This window comes from Electrophorus electricus, chromosome 12, assembly GCF_013358815.1.
Source record: "Electrophorus electricus isolate fEleEle1 chromosome 12, fEleEle1.pri, whole genome shotgun sequence".
NCBI classification, from domain to species: Eukaryota; Metazoa; Chordata; class Actinopteri; order Gymnotiformes; family Gymnotidae; genus Electrophorus; species Electrophorus electricus.
The window spans coordinates 7,514,713-7,535,140 of record NC_049546.1 but is presented as its reverse complement, the minus strand read 5'-3'; the positions used below and the strand labels follow the sequence as shown (position 1 = coordinate 7,535,140).

General features: G+C 49.9%; 1 protein-coding gene across 6 annotated transcripts in view; it reads left to right on the top strand.

The window, feature by feature from the left end:
- Window positions 1-20,428, top strand: part of atp8a1 (ATPase phospholipid transporting 8A1) — a 96,684-nt gene that overhangs the window by 32,978 nt on the left and 43,278 nt on the right. For 2 of the 6 annotated variants that reach the window (XM_027022702.2, XM_035532045.1), the window contains exons 7-23: window positions 144-217; window positions 1,268-1,337; window positions 1,467-1,594; window positions 2,216-2,327; window positions 2,879-3,044; window positions 3,443-3,448; window positions 5,915-6,042; window positions 6,478-6,555; window positions 6,697-6,785; window positions 10,058-10,102; window positions 13,646-13,718; window positions 14,813-14,918; window positions 15,866-15,948; window positions 17,602-17,651; window positions 17,851-17,920; window positions 18,197-18,281; window positions 18,723-18,862. In XM_027022702.2, the coding sequence (XP_026878503.2) occupies window positions 144-217; window positions 1,268-1,337; window positions 1,467-1,594; window positions 2,216-2,327; window positions 2,879-3,044; window positions 3,443-3,448; window positions 5,915-6,042; window positions 6,478-6,555; window positions 6,697-6,785; window positions 10,058-10,102; window positions 13,646-13,718; window positions 14,813-14,918; window positions 15,866-15,948; window positions 17,602-17,651; window positions 17,851-17,920; window positions 18,197-18,281; window positions 18,723-18,862 (1,503 nt within the window). The remainder of the gene's footprint in view (window positions 1-143; window positions 218-1,267; window positions 1,338-1,466; window positions 1,595-2,215; window positions 2,328-2,878; window positions 3,045-3,442; window positions 3,449-5,914; window positions 6,043-6,477; window positions 6,556-6,696; window positions 6,786-10,057; window positions 10,103-13,645; window positions 13,719-14,812; window positions 14,919-15,865; window positions 15,949-17,601; window positions 17,652-17,850; window positions 17,921-18,196; window positions 18,282-18,722; window positions 18,863-20,428) is intronic. The other 4 variants (XM_027022703.2, XM_027022708.2, XM_027022705.2 and 1 more) reach the window with 3 other exon arrangements.

Below are 20,428 nucleotides of genomic sequence, written 5' to 3'. Positions count from 1 at the left end.
GTGCGCTCCCTGTTTGCGTCTCTGTGCTCTTTCCCCTATTGTCTGTGGGGGTTTTTTTTCCCCTCATCATTTCCACCAACTGCCCTCCCTTCATCCTACCTTCCGTATCGGGGTTCGATCGCCCGCCGGGACTGCTGGGTAAGGTGGCAGTAGGGGAGGTCGTCCGAGCCTCCAACGGAGACCACCTCCCGGCTGACCTCATCATCCTGTCGTCCAGGTCAGGAGCAGTACTGGTCTGCGGGTGGGGGGGGGAGGCGGGGCGAGGGGCGGGGCTAAGAAGGATGCAGGTGGAGGGATGCTCTTTTGGTAGGATTTTCTCTTTTGGTCTTTTGTTTCTGCTCCCGTGCTCCCTCGTGTTAACACTTAGCTTAGCAGGAGATCAACACTCACACTCACTAACATACCTGTTGCTACCTGTTGCTACCAGCTCATAAAATTCAGATTAAATCTAAACCCAAAATAAATGTAAAAAAAATAAACAAATAAACTCCCTTAATCTTAATATTATTTAGTAGTGTTACACTAGGCCAGTGTTGTCTTTATTTAGTCAGTCTGTTTGTACAGCTGAAGTGATTCTAATGGCATCCATGCTACAGTGCTCTCTGACTGCATCATAGACACTCGATACGGCCCAGCGAGGCGCTCACGTCGGACACGTTTTTGTTTTTGTTTTTCCAGCATGCGCAGGCTTGCGGCTCAAGTGACGTGACTTAACACTGTCGTAATTCCGCAAGCACCGTGCAAGTTTTATGAAGGACACCTTTCATGACATACTGAGAAAAGTGTTTTTAGAAACAAAAGTATCCAATGAGATTAACGCTCACGGTACCGGTCTCCTCCGAGCAGAGGACGTTATCAATTGACAAAGGTTATTTCGGCAGGAGTTGATATCACAGGACAGCTGGGATTCTGTCGTCGTCGTCCTCTGTCTGTGTGTGCCGCTCCTCCACTGCATGTCAGGATGTGAGAACAGCTCAATCCAAGACCTGAAGATAAACAAAGATGTCCGCACCATTCCATTTTTGAGAGTCTGTTGGCTCCAGGAGGTGCGGGTCGCCACGGAAATGCGCATTTATGGCCATCCAGCAGAAAAGGCCGTCTTTGACTGTTGGGCTTGCATGAAGCTGTTCTCACTCCAGTGAAACCTAGAGGCATTTTCTTATAATCTAGATCAATGCTGTGATAAATCCTACAAGATTTTGGTTGGTAATATATTGTAGTGAAGTTGAAACGTGCTATATAATTTATATCATTTGCTCCACTGCAGTGAACCTCAAGGAATGTGCTACATAGAAACCTCAAACCTAGATGGCGAAACCAATCTAAAAATCAGACAAGTGAGTATCTTTTTGCTTGCTGTTGTTGTTGTTTTTTTTGCTAAACGCCATCTAGCTTTTGCTCAATTTATCTACGGCACTGTGGTGTGACCTGCCACACACACATTGTAAAATGTCCGTTGTTCTTAGGGTCTGCAGATCACCGCGGAGATAAAAGACATTGAGAGTCTGATGCGGCTGTCAGGCCGGATGGAGTGCGAGAGCCCCAACAGACACCTGTACGAGTTTGTGGGCAACATCCGGCTTGACGGACACAGGTGAGAGAGGGAGGGGACTGATGCAGGGGGGTGGCAGGTGTTGGCGGGGGACGCGTTGAGGCGCGGGTGGGCGTGTGGGGTCACGTGATAGGAGAGGAGAATGACAGTGAGTGAAGGGGCAGGTGAGAGAAAGTGGCATTCACGCAGCCAAGCAGCTGTGCTAAGGAGCATAGATTCATCCAAGCAGGGTGAAATGGGCGTAGAAGTTTCCGGCAGCAACATTTGGTCCAGCCACACGTCTTGTGGCAGATTCCAGCATTATATTCATATCTGTGTCTACTGAAGAGCACTGCCTTCACAGTAACTTCTCTGCATGTTATGTTTCTATGTTCGGTAGCGTGCATGTACAGTAGCTTCTGCAATGTTCAGTATCGTTTTTTTGAATTATTATTATTTTATTAATTTTTTTAGCCAATCCGGTGCTATGAACGGGCCCGTATGAAAACATGTTCGGTATCATTTGAGCGACTCTGAGTCGCGCCTCGTCTTCCCTCCCTACGGTGCCGGAGTTCTTCACTGCTGTCCAGTGCAGGCCAGGGGGCCGAGCTTTAGTTTGGTTTGCCGTGCGGTCCTGTTGAAGTGTTGCAGCCATTCAGGCTTGCCGTGTGTGTCTTACCCCAGCACGGTGCCCCTGGGCCCTGACCAGATCCTGCTGAGGGGGGCGCAGCTGAGGAACACACAGTGGGTGCATGGCATCGTGGTCTACACAGGTCACGACACCAAGCTCATGCAGGTGAGCAGGCGGCCGAGCCCCCAACCCCTCCCCGCGCCCCACAGCCCAGAAGAGCTCGGTGGAGGGGCAAGACTCTGGCTGAAGATCTCCTGTGGTCCCTCATCCTCTCCTCAATATGCACAGTCTTAGTTCTTAGTTCTCAGTCCTTCATCACTAGTCAGCCGTGACGTCTTGTTAAAAGTTACAAATGCGTTTTCAGTTTTATGGAGCTGGCAGTTTTCAGCGTAACTCTGGTCTAACGACCAGGTCAGTCAGTCATCTGTCTCTTGGCGTGGGTCTTTAATATGTTTGGCCTCATTTACATGTCGATTTTGTGCACAGGTGAATTTACGACAGTGGTAAAGCAAATTATCGCCACGGTAACACTGAGTCGGAGTTTTGAAAAGGGAAGTTGTCACACATTTTTCAGTGTGTCTGAATTAAAGGCCGCAGCGTTGCCGCAGCCGTACCTACCGAAGTGCGGCATGAGCGTAGGCTCACGGAGGGGGCGGGCGCGCGTGCCAAGCTAACGCGGCCATCGCCACACGCCTCTGCGTCTCCGTCTTCCACAGAACTCCACACGGCCGCCGCTCAAGCTGTCCAACGTGGAGCGCATCACCAACTTTCAGATCCTGGTGCTGTTCGGCTGCCTGCTGGCCATCTCGCTGGTCTGCTCCATCGGCCAGACCATCTGGAAATACCAGTGCGGCGACGACGCCTGGTACATGGACCTCAACTGTAAGAGCCCTGCCGAGGAGGCCCCACCCCCCTTTCACCCTGTACCGCCCACCTGCCTCTGTCCGCTTTGGTCATTCGTTAATTTATTCATTTATCGATCTGCATCAGTGTTTCTTTTGCATTGGCTCTATGTAAACAAATATGCATTGCAACACAAGTGAACACTTGTCTGTTTAAAACAAAAAGGGGAAAAGCAGTGCATTTCCCTGTAAAATAAGCATCTGTTGACATGCATAGACATGATTTGGATGTGGAAATGGTTGAGTATCGCAACGCTGCTTACATTTTTGTTCCCTGTTTCCTTTCTAACGTTCTGTTTCGGTTTCTTTTGTTTTTCTTTGTTGTTGTCGTGTTTTTTTTTTTGTTTGTTTGTTTGTTTGTTTTTTTGTTTTTAACAGCTCCAGGTAACAACCATTTAAAAGCCTTGGCCATGTGTGACTCAGCCCTCCATTCTAACCCCTAGCAGAGGCTCAGGCCTTGCTGAGCTGTGTCAGACCGTGCGCACTTGCCTCTACCCTGTGGGGGGCGGGCGGTGGAGGACAGCTTGACACAGGGATCCACTCCTAGGTTTTTTCCCCCCTCCAGCTCTGTGACTGTGTAGCCCCTCCGAGTGCCTGATCTGAACCATGTGTGTCTCTGCCCTCACCCCCCCGTGCCTCCATCACAGGGGACGCGTTACGCTCTTTGCCAGCACCCGTGGCCCCGGTCCCCTGCCCAAGCTTCCGACAAACCAGGGAGCAACAGACGCTTGCTGTCTCTTTCTCTTTCTCTATCGCTCTCTTTCCCTGTCCATCTAGCGTGCTCTCTCTCTCTCTCTCGCTTTCCATTTCTCTCTCTCTCTCTCTCTCTCTCTCTCTCTCTCTCTCTCTCTCGTTCTCGGTCTCACAAAAGAACGCGCGCATGCGCGCGCACCCGGCTGAGGAGCCTGAGGGATGGATGGTGACATTTCCTAATTGCCTTGCACCCCTCTTCCTCCTCCTCCTCCTCCTCCTCCTCCTCCTGTTGCTTCAGTGACTCTGCGCTCTGCCACCCTTGGTTTTGTCACTGCTGACAGCTCAGGAGAAAACACTCCCCATAGCCCACAGCTCAAACCGGGGACGCTATTGTTCAAAGGGCTGCCAGCTGCTTCGAACGGCCGTCGGCTGTTGGCCTTGTTTGGTTTTTTTTTGTTTGGTGAGGGATCGGTCCCGAGAAGCCACTGGCACGGACAGCGAGCGTCTACGCAGGGCACACGCCACGGGCCTCTCACCAAGTGATTAACGCGTCCCCACAGCCATTTCTCTTTATCCCTCTGGGTCCGTACACAGACAGTCACTTCTGTCCAAATCGTTTCTGGCTCGTTTTGTGATCTCCGCTGTTCCCTGCTCACGGGGGCGCCAGGTTCCCGAGCACCAGACCTGTTGCTCCGCCCTGCGTTCAAGCTCAATAGCCCAGGAGGTGACGCAGAGATGGGAAGCCACGACCCCCGCGGGCAGGAACGCCGAAGTCATAATCCGGCCCTCCGTTGTAGAGATCGACTGTGTCCGTCTGAAGGAGAGCGACTCGGTCTTCTGCTGTTCTTTTCATTTCCATCTGCCAGAGGAAAAAGAAAGGGGAGACACTGATCCGTCCCGCTGACAGATCACCAGCAGCAGCTCAAAAACAAACACTCCAAACCTTTCGTGTGTTAATTACTGCGGGGAGAGAATACACCGTTGAGGTACATGGCCTCTTTGGTTTGAGTGGAGAGGAGACTCCACCTCCCCACCATCGGCCACCATGCGTCCCAGCATGCACAAAGGCCCAGCTGTCTCTTGTTGCGGCCCGCAAAAACAGGGCCAGGCTCGCACCATGGACACCGGTGGGGGGGTGGTGTCTGGAGAACCGATGACCCCCTTCCCCCCATGCTGGCTGTCCCGTGCGCAGGCACGACCGTCCAGGGCCGTCCGCACCGCGGGGCTCCTGGTTGGTGGAGTCGACAGGGCTGCAGCTCTGGAACTGCTGTGCGTCTCCTACAATGATGCTGACGCTGCTGGACTTGCGCTGAGGAGTGCGTGTGCTTCTAACCTCGTGCACGTGGGTTTGTGACGTACGCGTTGTATGCTGTGGTTGATCCTGGTGTGTATTACTAAAAGACTCACCGTAGAAAAGACAAAAGTGCAATATATTTTATTATAGCATGCGGACACTCCATAGTTCAACCTGCATAATGCTATATATGGTCATATAAATTGTTAAATATGATTCCACCCTATGGAGTGTCCAGTCTGCTGAAATGAAAAGGTCACCCCTCTCTTTTGGGCCCTCTCGTAGAGGGGAACATGCTTTGGGCCGTGACTCCTCCCTTGGCACATCTGACTCCATCTTTTACTCCTTCCACCACTGGCAGTCATCCCACCCCCCCCCCCCATGCCCGGAGTTGGTTGCCGTAGCAGCAGTCTCCGTCCCCGCCTCCCTCGCGCCCCGGCGCGAGGAAGGGTTCCTCCTCCGGGGGATGGGGTCAAACTGAACGCACGCGCAGTGGGCGGGGCACGCTCATCACGCTCCCCACCGCCACCCCAAAACCCCTTCCGTTATCTGGAACTCGCCTGCAAGGCCGCTGCTACAGCGCGACCGGCTCCGCCGGGATGCGGGACCGCCGCTCGGCTGGGTCGCGGCTGGAGGCTGACGGGAGAGGTGGGGGTGGGAGAGACGTGTCATCGTGTCAGCGCTTGCACGACGCTCCACGTCGTGGAAACGCGGCCCGTTAGGTTTGGGTGAGCTTCTGGCATCGGTGCTTCACACTCACACCTCCCCCCCCCCCCACGTTACACGTGACCACCTGTACTGACTGGACTCTTCCTCATTGCCCCCCCCCTGGACTCGACGGCTCCCTCCCATGGCTGCGGCAGACGGCGGCGCCGCCAACTTTGGACTGAACTTCCTCACCTTCATCATCCTCTTCAACAACTTGATCCCCATCAGTCTGCTGGTCACACTGGAAGTAATCAAGTTCATTCAGGCCTTCTTCATCAACTGGGTGAGTTTGCCGCCAACCACCAGCTGCCCTCGCTCCCATAATGCTGTTCACTAGCGCACCCGTGCCCGCATGTCCGGACATGTGCTCGTAACTCAATTGCTGACATGTCTGAACAGCCTGTGTGGGTTGGTGGAAGTTCCCACCCCTGTGAGAGCTTTGCCCCAGGTCTGCGCCACCCTGCCTCCGAGCCACCCGCCTCGCAGTCACCCTCGGCAACAGGGCAGTAACCTCCACTTATGGAGTGCTTCCTGTGTGCTTCACACCTCTCTCATCTAGTTAACCCACTTAAAGACACCAAGGGTAAGGCCCCGGGACAGTTTTTAGGGTTTAGGGTCGCCCCTTCTAGCTACTCTGATCAGGAGGCTGGGTATGGGGTCAGGGATGGTCTGCCAGCCGCTGGTCCTGAGTCTGGTCCTGTCTGTTTACCCGTTACAGGACACGGACATGCTGTACGAAGCCACCAACACTCCTGCCATGGCCCGGACGTCCAACCTGAACGAGGAACTGGGTCAGGTATCGCGCACACTCGCGTCCTGCACAACGTAAATGCATGATGCACCCTGACCTCTGAAGACTAGGTCAGGCGTCCTGAGGTGTCAGAGGACCTCGTCCAGGTGTTTGGGGCTGATGTTTGTTCCCTTCACTTGGCTGCAGGTGAAGTACATTTTTTCCGACAAGACTGGAACACTGACGTGCAACGTGATGCAGTTTAAGAAGTGCACCATCGCTGGCGTGGCCTATGGGTGAGATTCCTTCCATCTCTCCCTCTCTCTCATTTCTTGTCTTGCACTCAGTTGTGCATGCAGACACATGAGCAGGCATGCACACGTACTCATGCACGCACACACACACACACACACACACACACACACACACACACACACACATACATACACACGCACCTTTACTCAATGGGGTTTTTATGACTTTTCAGACTTTGCTGTTAGTAACTGGCTGTATACAGCTAAAGGCGTGCGGGTGGTCGTGTGTGTGTGTACACAAATTTGCATACAAACACACACACGCACACTTTTATTTAGTGAAGTGTTTGTGTGTGGGTTTTCGGGCTTTTCTGTTAGCAGCTGCCTCCCTGCACACAGTTAAAGGTGTGCTATAAATACACATACGCACGTGTATGTGTGCACACACACACACACACATTGAGAGAGCTCATCTTGCCGCATAGGGTGTGCGGTGAGTGTGCGTGCACTCCTGCATGTGAGTGCGTGTAAGCGTGACTGCAAGTGCTGTGTCCATGTGAAAAGACAAGCCAGGTTGTTTCCCTGCTTCTCAGCCGTCTCCCCTGAGAACCTTGTCCCAGGGCCTGCACTCGTTATGAGCACTGAGTGGACATCTGTCCCTTAATGCGTCCAGCAAAGTCGAGCTGAGACCTGCACAGATCCATTCAGCGCAGCAGGCGCCATATGATTGGCTAGGATATTCGACGCTGTCCAATTACAGGTGCATTTGCTTGATGGCACAGCGGCCAGGCATCTCAGCACCGGGCTGAGCGCTTCGCTAACCTGGACCACCTGTCTGCGCTCTGCACCACAGCTGAGCGACCGTGTCACTTTGAAACGGCACTGATGCTCACAGCTGCAGCAGCATGCTAACAGTAACAGTGTGTCGCATCTGGACGCATACGTCCCCTGTCCACTTACACACACCATGCAGAGCCCGGTTTTTAACACAGGCTCACACCTGCTGCAAAACCAAATAGGATTTTCAGCGGAGAACCCCTTTCGCACTGCGTAAAGTCCACTGACTGGGTGTAAGCTCAGATTGCCCCTACAGCAGGTAGGTTTTAGCCTTTCAGACTTGACCTTTCAAACATGCTGAGTTACATGGGAGTCTCACCTGCACTCTTTCTTTTCTCTCTCTCTCTCTCTCTCTCTCTCTGTGTGTGTGTGTCTGTGTGTCTCCCTCCAAACAATAAATAAGTTGTGAGAAATGGCCTAGATTTGTGTCTGGCTTCCTTAAGGGAGATGAACCAAACTCAGTAATTAGGGGAACGGTCAGCCTCTCGGGAGCGTGTGTGTAAAAATGAGCATCTTGGTTAGAGGCCTTGTTTCAGTTTTCCGTTATGCACGTTTTGGCTCGGTGTATGTACCCAAGTGCACTCCCCCCACACATATTTTACTCTCTGTGTTCATCTAAATATAGCCCCATCTGTGTCCCGAACAACTATACATTCACAACAACAACAAATCCTGAAGCTGCTGTTTCGGTTACTGCTTGAGCGAGACTTGCATCCCGGCCCTGCCCTCGAGTCAGAGGCCTCAGGCACACTTCATGAGCCTCAGCTTTGACAGACAGACAGAGGGGCAGGTAGATGGCCCTCTACCTCCACCGAGCACCTGACCCCGCCCTGACAGCACCCACACACACCTGCCTTTCCACATGGCTAATGATGTAGAAATGTATTTATTTATTAATGAAGTCATTCCTGTGGGTGCAAACGTTAATTCGTTGAACTAGTTCTGACGTGATTGCCACATTTGAGAGAATGTTTGTTGTTTGAAAAGTAAAACACTTTTTCTGCATTTCCGCAGGACGTATGTAAGTTATTGTACAATCATAAGACCTTTTATGTATTTTTACACTGACAGAGTATCATCTATATATAGTCTATAGATCATATGTAATATATTTCTTATGTAAATGCCTTTTCAGTGCCCACTGCGATTGGCTTATCAACCTTTTGCCACTTTCACGGGCCGCCATGCAGCCCTTGTCTGAGTTGGGCTAATGGGAAATGCATTAGCCAACAGCTGTGTGTGTGTGTGTGTGTGTGTGTGTGTGTATATGTGTGTGCGCGCGCGCACGCTCCGTGTCCCAGATCTGGCCAAGCACGTCCGGATGTGAGGAGGTGTGCCAGTTACGGAGTGAGGGAGTGCGAGAGAGAAACGGGCATTTTCTCCCACGTTTTCGGTGTTGGTCACTGGGCCTTTCCTCTCTGTTTGGGCTCTCTGATGCGAGAATACCCAGCTGCACACCTCTGCCTCACTCAGACGAGACAGCACTTTAACACACGCTGAAGCGGAGCTGCCAGCCAGACTGTTACCAGCATTTTTTCTTCTTCTTCTTTTTTTTTTTTTTTTTTTTTTTTTTAAGGCCAGGTGTTGCTTGTGAATCTGTAGTGCTGGGCTATTTGCTTTTAGTGCACGCAGAGCTGTGTGTTCACCCACTTCCCATTGCTCTAGACTAGAATTGTGGGGTTGTTGCCACTTCCATGGCATCGTGTGGGACTTCTTGAACTTGGCCAAGGCTCTGGGAGTGACTGGCACTTGTTCGTAGGGTTATTTCAGAAGGCCAGATAGACTCGCGTAGAGAAAGCTCGGCCTGCGTTTTTATTTGTTTTTGTTTCCTATCTGCGCACAACGTGCTGCTCTGTGGTGGGGCAGATGAGGTCTCTTACCCCCTGGAATGAGCAGATGGCGTCGAGGTCGTGCCGCCTTATGTTTTTAATATCCTCGTCTATCCGGATAAACCACGACCCGGGTTGAAAATCCATGATTACAGCCCAGCAGTTACATGCGGCACCTTAAGGAGTAGGAATGTGCTTCACAGTGACTGCCCTCGTCCCAAATCTCAACAGAGATGATTTATGGATGCATTACACACAGCACACACCGGGGGGTTGCTTGGCTGGTAGCATGGTGTCTAGCAGTGGTCAGAGATCCCAGCCCTGAGCTAGTGTTGTTCATGTCAAACATCCTACACATGGACTCTCACAAAAGTGGTGATTCTCTGCAGTGGTGGATACCCACACTATCTCAGCGTATTGAGGGCAGTACCAGACTGTTCGTATTTTCTGAAAACATTGCATTTCGATGTTTTAAGGTAGCTCAAGATCACTTACGGCAGGCGAACCGCACTCAAGATCACTCCGTCAAACCGCTCGCACCAGACCAGCCTGTGCGCTGCATGGGAGATGTTGAAATGCAGCCACTGTGTTTGTCCTGGTGCGAGCGTCTGCTGTGCCGTGCTTTATCTGCTTTAACTTTCTCCACAGCCACACGCCCGAGGCGGATGATGGTAGTCTCGCAGAGGAGGACTGGTAAGCTCTGCTCTGGGCTGCGGCTGTGTGTTTCCTGCTTGTGTCCCGTGTCTTTGCCGTGGTGCCTTGTGGGAAGTGGAGTTCACATCCTGTGCTCGTGGTGTCTGCGTGTTGAGTGGGCTTCAGTGGCATGGTGACCTGACGGTCTGGATTGGTTTTCCTTCTAAAATGATAATGACACTTCTTTCCACTGCGTGCTGTGCCGTGTGCTGTTCGCGCTGGAGTCTGCTGCCTGCACCCTCGGCTTGCCGAAAGTTGCCGTCTGATCACTTCAGACTTCAGGAAAGACAAAATGGCTCCTCCTCCCAGATATCTGCAGACGCCGTGTTTTTTTATTTTAGTAGAGTCTTGATCTTCAGCTTCGCTTAGCACACTCGCCGCTGCTGAAACTAATCGAGGAGCCTCAGACGACTGGATCGGTACGGCCTCGTTTGTTTAGAGCCGTTCCGCTCTAAACGTGCCCCGTTAGCAATAGGAGAAGCTCAAAGTCAGGTGTGCAGCATGAAGACAGGTGTTCAGGATATCCAACTCAGGAGCTCAGCTCCTCTCCGTCTGTTTCTAAATTCTGTAGAAGTCAAATTTTCTAACTAGTAGAAACACAGAGAAAAAGGGGTTCTAATGAAGTCTGGGTCACTACATGCACTGAAACCTTCTGAAAATGGTCTACTTTTCTGGTTAACATTAGGGAGGTCCTTTTCCCCTGTAGACGGCTCACCTGTGTGTTCAGAGTCTCACCTTTTATCCCCTACTGGTGAGTTGTATGTCCATAATCACTGTGTCCAGTGGACCACTCGTCCAGATCCATCGTGTGGAGCTGTGGAGGCGTGAAGCGGCTGCTCCGTGCGGAGTACCCGGGTGGTCTCTGGTTTCTGTCTCTGTTCCCAGCGAGTCCCTGGAAGTGCAGGGGGCATCGGGACAGCCAGGCTGGCCCAGGGAACCAGTCCATGGCGCCCAGCTCAGCATTGTGTGCTAGCACAGCGTCTGGTTTTGTTTTCTTCCTGTATGTGGCATTTCATTCACTTTGGTCGTGTTTTTTCACACAGCCGCGCCCCTGTTCACTACTGTCAAACCTTAATGTCAGTGGTAATGTGTAGCACAGTGCACAAAAGGGATACATGAGCACACATATATCTGTGTGTGTGTGTGTGTGTGTGTGTGTGTGTGTGTGTGTGTGGTGGTGGTGGTGGGGGTGTATTTTTGTCAGATGAGAAGCTAAAGGAATGTCTTACCCGTACTCCATGTGCTGTATTGCAAACACACTCTACTGTGTTCTCCATGCACTCTACTGCACTCTAGGTTGTTCTATGTATGCTCTAGGTTGCTCTACATACACTCTAGGTGTGTTCTGCATACCTTTGTACTCTTCACTACTGTGTTCTATGTGTTACATGCACTTTACTGGAATGGGATCTCACGTGCTACATGAGGTGTATTTTTTCAAGGTAGTGCTAGAGTGTGTGTCTGCGAGGTTGTGAACCCAATGCTGTAATGCTTTATGTAGTATACAGGCATGTGCGCGTGGTACTAGCGCAGTGCCGTGGCAGATTGCATTAAGCTTTTGACCATCGACGTCCGAGGCCATCAAGGTCTGCTTACCCCATCAGCAGCAGGGTCTGTTGCCATGGAGACGGTTGATTTACTCAGCCGCGGACTGTCAACAGCGTGACCACGAGGCCGGTAAGAGCAGCCCTGAGCTGCACTCCCCCGGCTACGGAACATTAAAACGCACTGTTCTCCCTACCCCAGGGTAAGATGGGAATCGAAACCGCCGGCGTTCACATCACAAGACTTCCATCCCTAATTCAATAGCCACATTAATATAAAAATCCACCGGGCGTGTTCATCTTCTCAAGGCAGCAGTCAATGATGTTCAAAGCGCATGGCACCAACATGGGATCGAGACTGGTTTGCGTTTCACAACTGCAGTGCGGCTGTGTGTTGGCGGACCGACCAGATCACCATGCCGCCCCTCCCTGCCTGTGCACGCGTCGTCTCAGCTTGGCCCGGACGCGTCTACGTGGCGTGTTGGTGAAGCATGTCTTCCCCGGTTTCAACCATCATGCCTGCGCGTGCGTGTGTCTGTCTGCACGTGTGTTCCCTAAGGTGTGGGCGGGAATATTTCTGTACGTGTCCTGCTGAAGAGGCGACGCGAGACAGGAAATTGGATCCTGGTGATGTGGGCGCTGAGTCATTGTGATCCTTTGAGCCCTGTAGGTTTGATTTGTTCCCCCTTTTACCTGTTCCATTTTTAATACAGCCTCCGCCACTCGTCTGTGACGCCATAACCCTCACTGTGCACCTCTAAAGCGACGTGCATTTCTACCATGGAAGGGTAGAGATGGTATCAGTATTTTTGTGTCAAAACGTGTCATTATCTGACCAATACAGCACTAAATTATTTGCTGTTTAAAAAGCTAAATTGTGTATAAATAGTTTGCTTTTTGTATGACTTTTTTGTTGGAACCAAGGGCGCCACAGGAAAAAAAACACCTCATTGTGGCGTGGAGGTAGAATTAAAAAAAACACTGCCACATAAATGCCTCGGCAGACTTATAACGACTCTTGTCTACGCTCTTCCTCATATGTTCCACAGTAATGTTACATAGCTGAACGATGGTCAGATGTCCGGGTTTAGAACAGTGCCGTTTTTGAACCACGTCTGCTATTTTAATTACATATTACTGACAAAGGTCTTAAGAGTCCTAACAAACTTAACTTCCAAAATACTTTTTATTTTATCATTGCGAGGGTGGTTTTAATCATTTTTGAACAATGTAGTCTTAAAAAAAACTGTGTAATAACAGTATCATATCACTTAAGCTCGTAATTATTTTTGGTAGATCTTTGAAGGCCTTTTTAAGTGTTAAGTCGACTTAAATCGCAACACTGGGCAAAAAAAAATCACAGTTCAATCGTTCCACTCAGCTCAGCCCAGGTCGTCCAGTCGCATTACGGAGCAAGAAGTGTTTAGCTTTAAAACAATGACACCTTAGTACCACTGGCTCCTGCTGAGATCCGTGGACCACCCTCTAAGGTCTTCCTCTCCATTAGACTTAGATGGACAGGCTTATGTACACAGGAGGGATAGGCCTTATAAAAAAAATCATAAGAAAAGAGCCAGCGGTCAATTCAGGTGAAAATGACCATGTCCCACAGGTGAGTTCTCATTCTTTTTCATTGGAGGTTTTTTGTGTTGGCGTCAGGGCTGTGGAAAAGCAACGACCGATGTTTTCATCGCTGACCTGATGAACCGTCGGGCTCGCAGGACAAAACTGGCTTGTGTAACTTCCATTATCCTACTCCTGTGCCGTCTTCTTCATCCAGGTCCTGCACACTGGACTCTGGACGGTCTCGTTGAAGAAGCGTCTGTTCACAAACAGGCCCACTTGTACAGTGAATGTGACTTGGGTCATTGATGGTTTTTCAGTTGATTTTGAAGAATATTTATTCAATGTTTTTATATTTCTCTCTCTCTCTCGCTCTCGCTCTCTCTCTCGCTCTCTCTCTCGCTCTCTCTCGCTTCTTCTCCCCCTCTTGCTGCAGTCACAGCTCTCAGTCGACGGAGGAGGCTGGATTTAATGACCCCAGCTTACTGGAAAACCTCCAAAGCAATCATGTAAGTACTGTACGGGCCTCACGGCTGCTTAGCCGTGTTCAATGAGCCGGATGTTTGGCCAGACCCAGGCACCCGGTGCCAGCCTCCCTCCCCCTCAGAGAGGTGCGGTGGGCGGGTAGTAGCGTGAGGGGGAGAGGGTACAGCGGAACAGCAGGAGACTAATCCCCCCATGATGAGTGTGGTGTTGAGTGCTGTTATGATGCCGTGGCTGGCTGAGCAAGATCTCTTTAATCACACTGAATAATAATAACTAACACACACACACTTTAATATTTGGGTATAAGACAAATAAATTAATAAGCCCGTGTGCTATATAATATAGGGTGTATGCTTATTATTAACTCATTTCTGCTAATATATTTCAGCCCCGTACTACTAGTATGTGCGTGCAACTGCGATTTTTCCTTTTATGTAGGTGTAAGCTAAAAAAAAAAAGTTGAGGTAAGTAGCTGTGGGTTTTTGTAAGCCATTTAGTTTTATAGTGTATTGTGTTAAAACCATCCCATTACAGTGTTGCTTACACATACTTAGTGAAGGTAATGATGTTATTAAAAAGGTGTGTTGTTTCCCTGTGGGTGTGGGTGTTTACAAGCTCATCTCCAGGCTGTTTTCATATTTGGCGTGATCAGGTGTCAGTCATGGGCCCTGGTACGAGTTGAGCCTGGAACACATACAGGTTTTCTTCTGTTCCCTGATGCTTTGAATCCCAAGGCGGACACCCCCCCCCCCCCCACCCCCCCCCCCCCCCGCCACAAATCACAAATAAGTCTGTGATAAGCCTCCTCTGGCCTGGGCTCCAGCTTAGCAAATCCTGACAGTACAGCTATCCTGTTTAATATGTTGATCTGGGTTTATCTGCAAACAAATATTCGGAATGTTAAAAAATAAAGAAGTTTGCCCCTGGCTCCAAGGTTGCTTCGTTGTTTGCAGTGCTAACACAGATGTAGCTGATGTGTCATGCTGCAGGCTGATGGCTAAGGCCATCTGTCCTGCAGCAGTAGCACCTGCTGACTATAGTGCTAATTGTGTGTGTGTGTGTGTGTGTGTGTGTGTGTGTGTGTGTGTGTGTGTGTGTGTGCCTGCCTGCCTTGCAGCCCACTGCACCAGTGATCATGGAGTTCATGACCATGATGGCAATCTGTCACACTGCCGTCCCTGAGCGCAATGGAGACACTATCATCTACCAGGCTGCCTCTCCAGGTGACCACACATGGGCCGACACCCAACACAACCCAACGCACATCAGCACGCCAGCACACACACTAAACACCTCACCACACCAATCCACAGACAGCACAACCCAATACACCTGCCCACACCCAACACACGTCACCACACCAATCCACAGACCACACAATGCAACACACCGACCCACACCCAACACACGTCACCACACCAATCCACACCCAAAACGCACCAACAAACCAGCCCAGAAACATAATCGATGAGTGCATCAGTCGGCCAATAAATGGACCGTAGCACCGGGCTAAGGTGGCCCATCTCTACTTCACTTCTCATGCGAGTGGGCTTATTTATGACAAGCTGTCGTGGATCAATGAATCATGTGACGCTCTTACGGTGAACCGCGCCAGCGCTCTAGGAGGGTCCGTTCAGGCACTTACTCAGGCCTTTATGAGGGCGCTTGTTCTCCGAGCAGCCATAATTTCCTGTAACTCCCATCGCGGTGATTGAACAGGCAGGCCTGGTGGCATCTCTCCCAGACATCAGTACAGAGACAGAGGCTGCAGTACCACCCCTGTGGGCCTGTCATCACAAGATGCAGCGGGCTTGGAGTTCTCCCACGATAACTAACCCACCACCAGTTCTCACCTTTCCTGTTCTAATTGATGTTTTCATTTTGAGCCTCTGGAGCAGCTCCAACATTTATTTGTGGAAGCTTTGATACATTTGGCCTTAAACGACCTCGTTATGAGTGTTGATGAATGGAAGGTCGTAAACGGCTTTTGATATATGTTGGGTTTCGCGCGTCCCCGAGTCTTTAGCACTTTATAGCTGCTAGAGATTTTGTTTTTTAAGTGTCAGTTAGATTGCCGCCGTGACCTAAGGAATGCGCTTTTCCCGCTACGCGAGGTGCATTAACGTGGTGCTGTCCACTCCGCCTTCACCCTCTTCTCTCCACCCTGCAGACGAGGGAGCACTGGTTCGCGCTGCACGCCAGCTTGGCTTCGTGTTCTCCGCCAGGACCCCGGACAGCGTCATCGTGGAGGCGGTAAGCGCAGTTAGAGTGGGGGTGCTGCGATATAAAATAAAGAACTTTTTAAGTAACTCCACTACATCACCATTCCAGTGAACAATTCCTTTTCTGAATTTACAACCCATCCGATCTCTCTGCGTAACCAAGATATGGGGACAATGTTCAGAGTTGTCCTCAGAAAGCATGTCCTACTTGTGGTGATGGAATCGGACGTTTGAAATATGAACTGATGTTTACTACTGGCCTGGTATCCATCTACCATTGATGGCAACGGTAGCTTGTGCCATATACAGGAATGGTGCACTTTCAAAACAGAGGTTATTACTGCAGTGTGGCAAGTTTTTGGGGTCCCCACCCCAAACAGAAGGCAGCAGAACTACATGCAAAATGCTACAATCTCCGCATTTTATTTTATTTTTTTTCCTGCCGTGCCGCACCGGCGCGATTGCCGCGTACCGGGCGTCGGTGTCGGGCCCGTGTCATTCATCATCTGTATCCAATTCTATCACCCTGTTGCCTAGGCCGAGCAGAAGCCGCTGCCCCCGGTGGCCGTACCTCTGTGCTGCTCCCAGCGTCTGTCTGACGCACTCTGCTTCGGGACGGTTTTGTCCCTTCGGAGGTTTTGTAGTTAAGGTGTTTCTGCCAGAACGTTAACGTGTTTTCTCTCATTTGCGTGCTACCAGTACACACAGAAGAGTATTGACCTGATTCTTTGCACTAATAATGTTCTTGTGTCTAACAGATTCACTTTGTATGTGTGATGGTATAAATGACTTGGTGGCATAAAGAGATTCTGCCACACAGTGATTCCATTCAGTGCAGCAGTGCTGGGAAACTAGTTCCCTCATTCTTCAGTCTCCACGGAGCCGTGATGCTCTCGCACTTGCTCTCCCTCTCTGGGCTTTTCTATCTGTCTGTGTGCCTGTCTCTCAACTCATTGTAATTCAAGGTGCTTTATTGGTGTGGCAAATAATGGTGTACTTGTATTGCCAAAGCTTGGGTGACACAGTCTGAGAATATTAAAGAATAATACGACGTGAAATTGAACATTATTGAGTTTGTGGGGGCAAAAAAAGAATATTAACATGAAACTCTAGTCCATTCGGCATGGCAGTGTGACCGTTTAAAGCGCCGGAGTAATCATCAGTAAATAAAGGCTTTGGTAAAGCGGTACATGTCGGTGCACGTCTCCCGGGCTCTCTCCTCACTCCATCGTGTTTTTTCTTGTTTCCTCATCTTTGTCTTTCCTTTGTGAGTGGCCGATGTGCTGTCAGACGCTCTCACGCGCGGGGCTGCGGATGTGTGCAGACTGAACGGAGCTGAATTAGAAGGCCATAGAAGCACTGCTGTAGCATGTCTCTGAGGGGATGGAGAGAGGGAGGGAGAGAGAGGGAGAGAGGGAGAGGGAGAGGGAGAGAGAGAGGGAGAGGGAGAGAGAGAGAGGGAGAGAGAGGGAGAGAGAGGGAGGGAGAGAGAGAGGGAGAGAGATTTGTGGATCTTATGGGATGGACGTGTAATTACGGCGTCTGATATCTCTGAGGCAGAGCTGCACGCTTCTAACCTTTGGTTAATTAAGGGCATAAGATTTCTCCAGAAAGTTCTTTTGGGGTTAATAAGTTGCTTCCCTTTTCTCTTCCTCCTGCATCTTCCTCTCGCTCCCTCTCTCAGCTTGGTGAAGGAGAGAAATATGAACTGCTGCACGTCCTGGAGTTCACCAGGTACAGTCGCTCATTCAAGATTTGATTCTCTCGTTGAATTACGTCTCCGGTTTGTCTCATTTTACCTTCCTGCTCTTAAAAATTCACTTGTTTTGTTTCTTGTATTAATGCAGAAAATCCGCCATGTTGCGGTTTTGATGCTAAAATTCCGTTTTTCTCGTTATGGTGGTGATGATATCGTCGTCCTCGTCTGACTCAGTGCCAGGAAGAGGATGTCTGTCATCATGCGCACTCCGTCCGGAAAGATCCGCCTTTACTGCAAAGGAGCTGTGAGTGTCTGTCTGTTGCCATGGCAGCAGAGTACCGTCAAATGCAGGCGACCACGGCAATGGCGGTTTTAAGTGTTTTCTCTGAGGCTGTCCATAAGCATTGTTAGTTCAGAGACTGTCTATCTCTCTCTGTCTATCTCTTACACACACGCACAGCAGGGTGTGTGTGTGTGTGTGTGCGTGCACGAGAGAGAGGGCGAGAGCGAGCATGTGAACGTGCGACACATCTGACTAGGCTCTACCAGTGTACTCATGCGGAGGTTTCCTCTTTCACAGGACACCGTCGTCTATGACCGCTTGGCAGACAACTCCAGATATAAGGATATCACGCTGAAACATCTGGAGCAGTTTGCTACAGAGGGTAAGGGCACACGCACACACGTGTGCCTGTGTTTTAACTTCATATGCAATTCATGATTAATATAGTTAAGGGTTGCATGATCCTTAGCAGGGAATTGCACAGAATTAAGGTAAGAGTAGAAAAAGCACCTGTTTGAAGTTGTACTTGTGAGATTGAACTGCAGCATTGCGGTCTGTGTTGGGATTCTCTGGCTCTAATCCTATGGATGGTCTGCCCCCTAGTGGAGTGATGTGGTGTTGCCGGGGTTGTAGTGTACTGATAAACATATAGTAAAACTCTATTCCAGGCATTATCATACACTAAATAGATGAGTAAAGCTAAGAATAAATAAATTTGTGCTTTTGCAATTAAGCATTTATAAAACACATGTGTTGCGTGTTAATTCAGTGCCATTTCCAAGTCATCATAAAGATTAGTGTGTGTCGGGTGTGTGTTCTCTAGGTCTGCGTACACTGTGTTTTGCCGTGACAGACATCACCGAGTCAGTGTACCAGCAGTGGCAGGAAGTGCACCATCGAGCTTGCACCTCTCTGCAAAACCGAGCTCTCAAACTGGAGGAGAGCTACGAGCTGATTGAGAAGGTTGGTCCCTCATATGCACACGTGCGCATGCAAAATTGGATGTCGAGGATGTCCAGTTGCTGCTGGGGTTGATGGACCTGAGAGGCTGGTTTGTGCCTGTCCAGTTGGAGCTGGCCCACGCGATGTCTCGTCTCCCTGAGTCTTGTGTACGGCATTTTAACCCCCCCCCCCATTTTTCTTGCTCAGAACATACTCGGGAATGAAAGTGTACCAAATCCTAACGCACACCATTGCAAAGAAATCAGAGTTTAAGGAAATTAACGAATAGATTTAGGGCCGTATGTGTGACAAAAAAGAGGATGTGCAGGTGTCCCTCACGACGAGAGCAGACAGCGACTGAACGCAACATATCAGAACCCAGTCATTATTAACATATTAACGGGATGTCGTAATTACAGAATATAGCTCTTCTACCTGGCAACAGTATAAGGAACATAAAACATTTGCACGACAACAGATTGCGATACGACATCTATACGACGTCTATAGAGTAAAGAGGGATCGTTTCTAGATCGTCCAGTTCGAGAGGGGAAAATTAGCCGCTGAGAGAAGAGGAATTCCCATGCAAAGTTTATGCTGCAAGAGAGGACGTATAAGACTGTTAAAGATTTTATTCTTGGATGTAGCCTTTATCAGTGGCACTTTTGATAAATATTTTATCCGTTTATTCTAATGCTTTCTCAACACATCTGAACTTGAATTCATAGAGAAAGTTGTCTTTACCATTATGTGGCTCTCTCTAGTTCCTTTTATCAGTCAGCTATAGTTGGTCTATCTGGTTGTAACCGTCTTCTGGCCGGTGTCTTTTTACTAGCTGCAGAAAACACAGACATTAAGAATTCATCTCTCTGTCCTATATGTGGGCGAGCATAGCCCAAATACAACACCTTACCGACCATAGGTACATCCCTTAAAGATTTAATAAACTTCTTAAAATGGCAGTCTACATTCAGAGTGAATCTTTTCCATGTTCTGCCGGGCTCTGCCGGTCCTGGAGAACTGAGGCATCGGAAGCTAGTCGGGTTTCTGCAGCAGCAGCATAGCGGGTGTGTCCAAAATCTGTTTTTCTGCCCAGCTCAACTTGTGTGTGTGTGTGTGTGTTCCAGCAAATGAGCTGGCAGGCTGGTTCAGGCCTATCGCTAAAACTGCACTGTCACATTGTTAACCACCACATCGCGTAGAAAACCTAGAGGGCCCGTGGAGCGTCTGTAGTCTCTCTCCAGCTGCGGCCGTAACGGAGCGCCGTCCTTCCCAGCTGCCCTGCAGGGAACGCAGACCGTGCTCTCGTCCAGTGCGAAGGTGGGCAGGGCGGGGGAGAAAAGAAAGCCCAACACCGTCATTAATTAAGATCCGCTGTGTCGCTAGGAAAACCTGCTATGCTTCCCAACACGAATGTGCTCCATCACTCATGCACATGAAAAGTCACCAGGTAGTTACACAGCATGGCCAGCAGGGGGTGGTAGCAGGTCCGTGCTTAGTGATCCTAGTTTATGGTGTCCAACCTATAAACAGGCAGGTGTGGGTAGTTTCACTACTTTCCTGTTTACCGAATAAAGTTTGATTAAG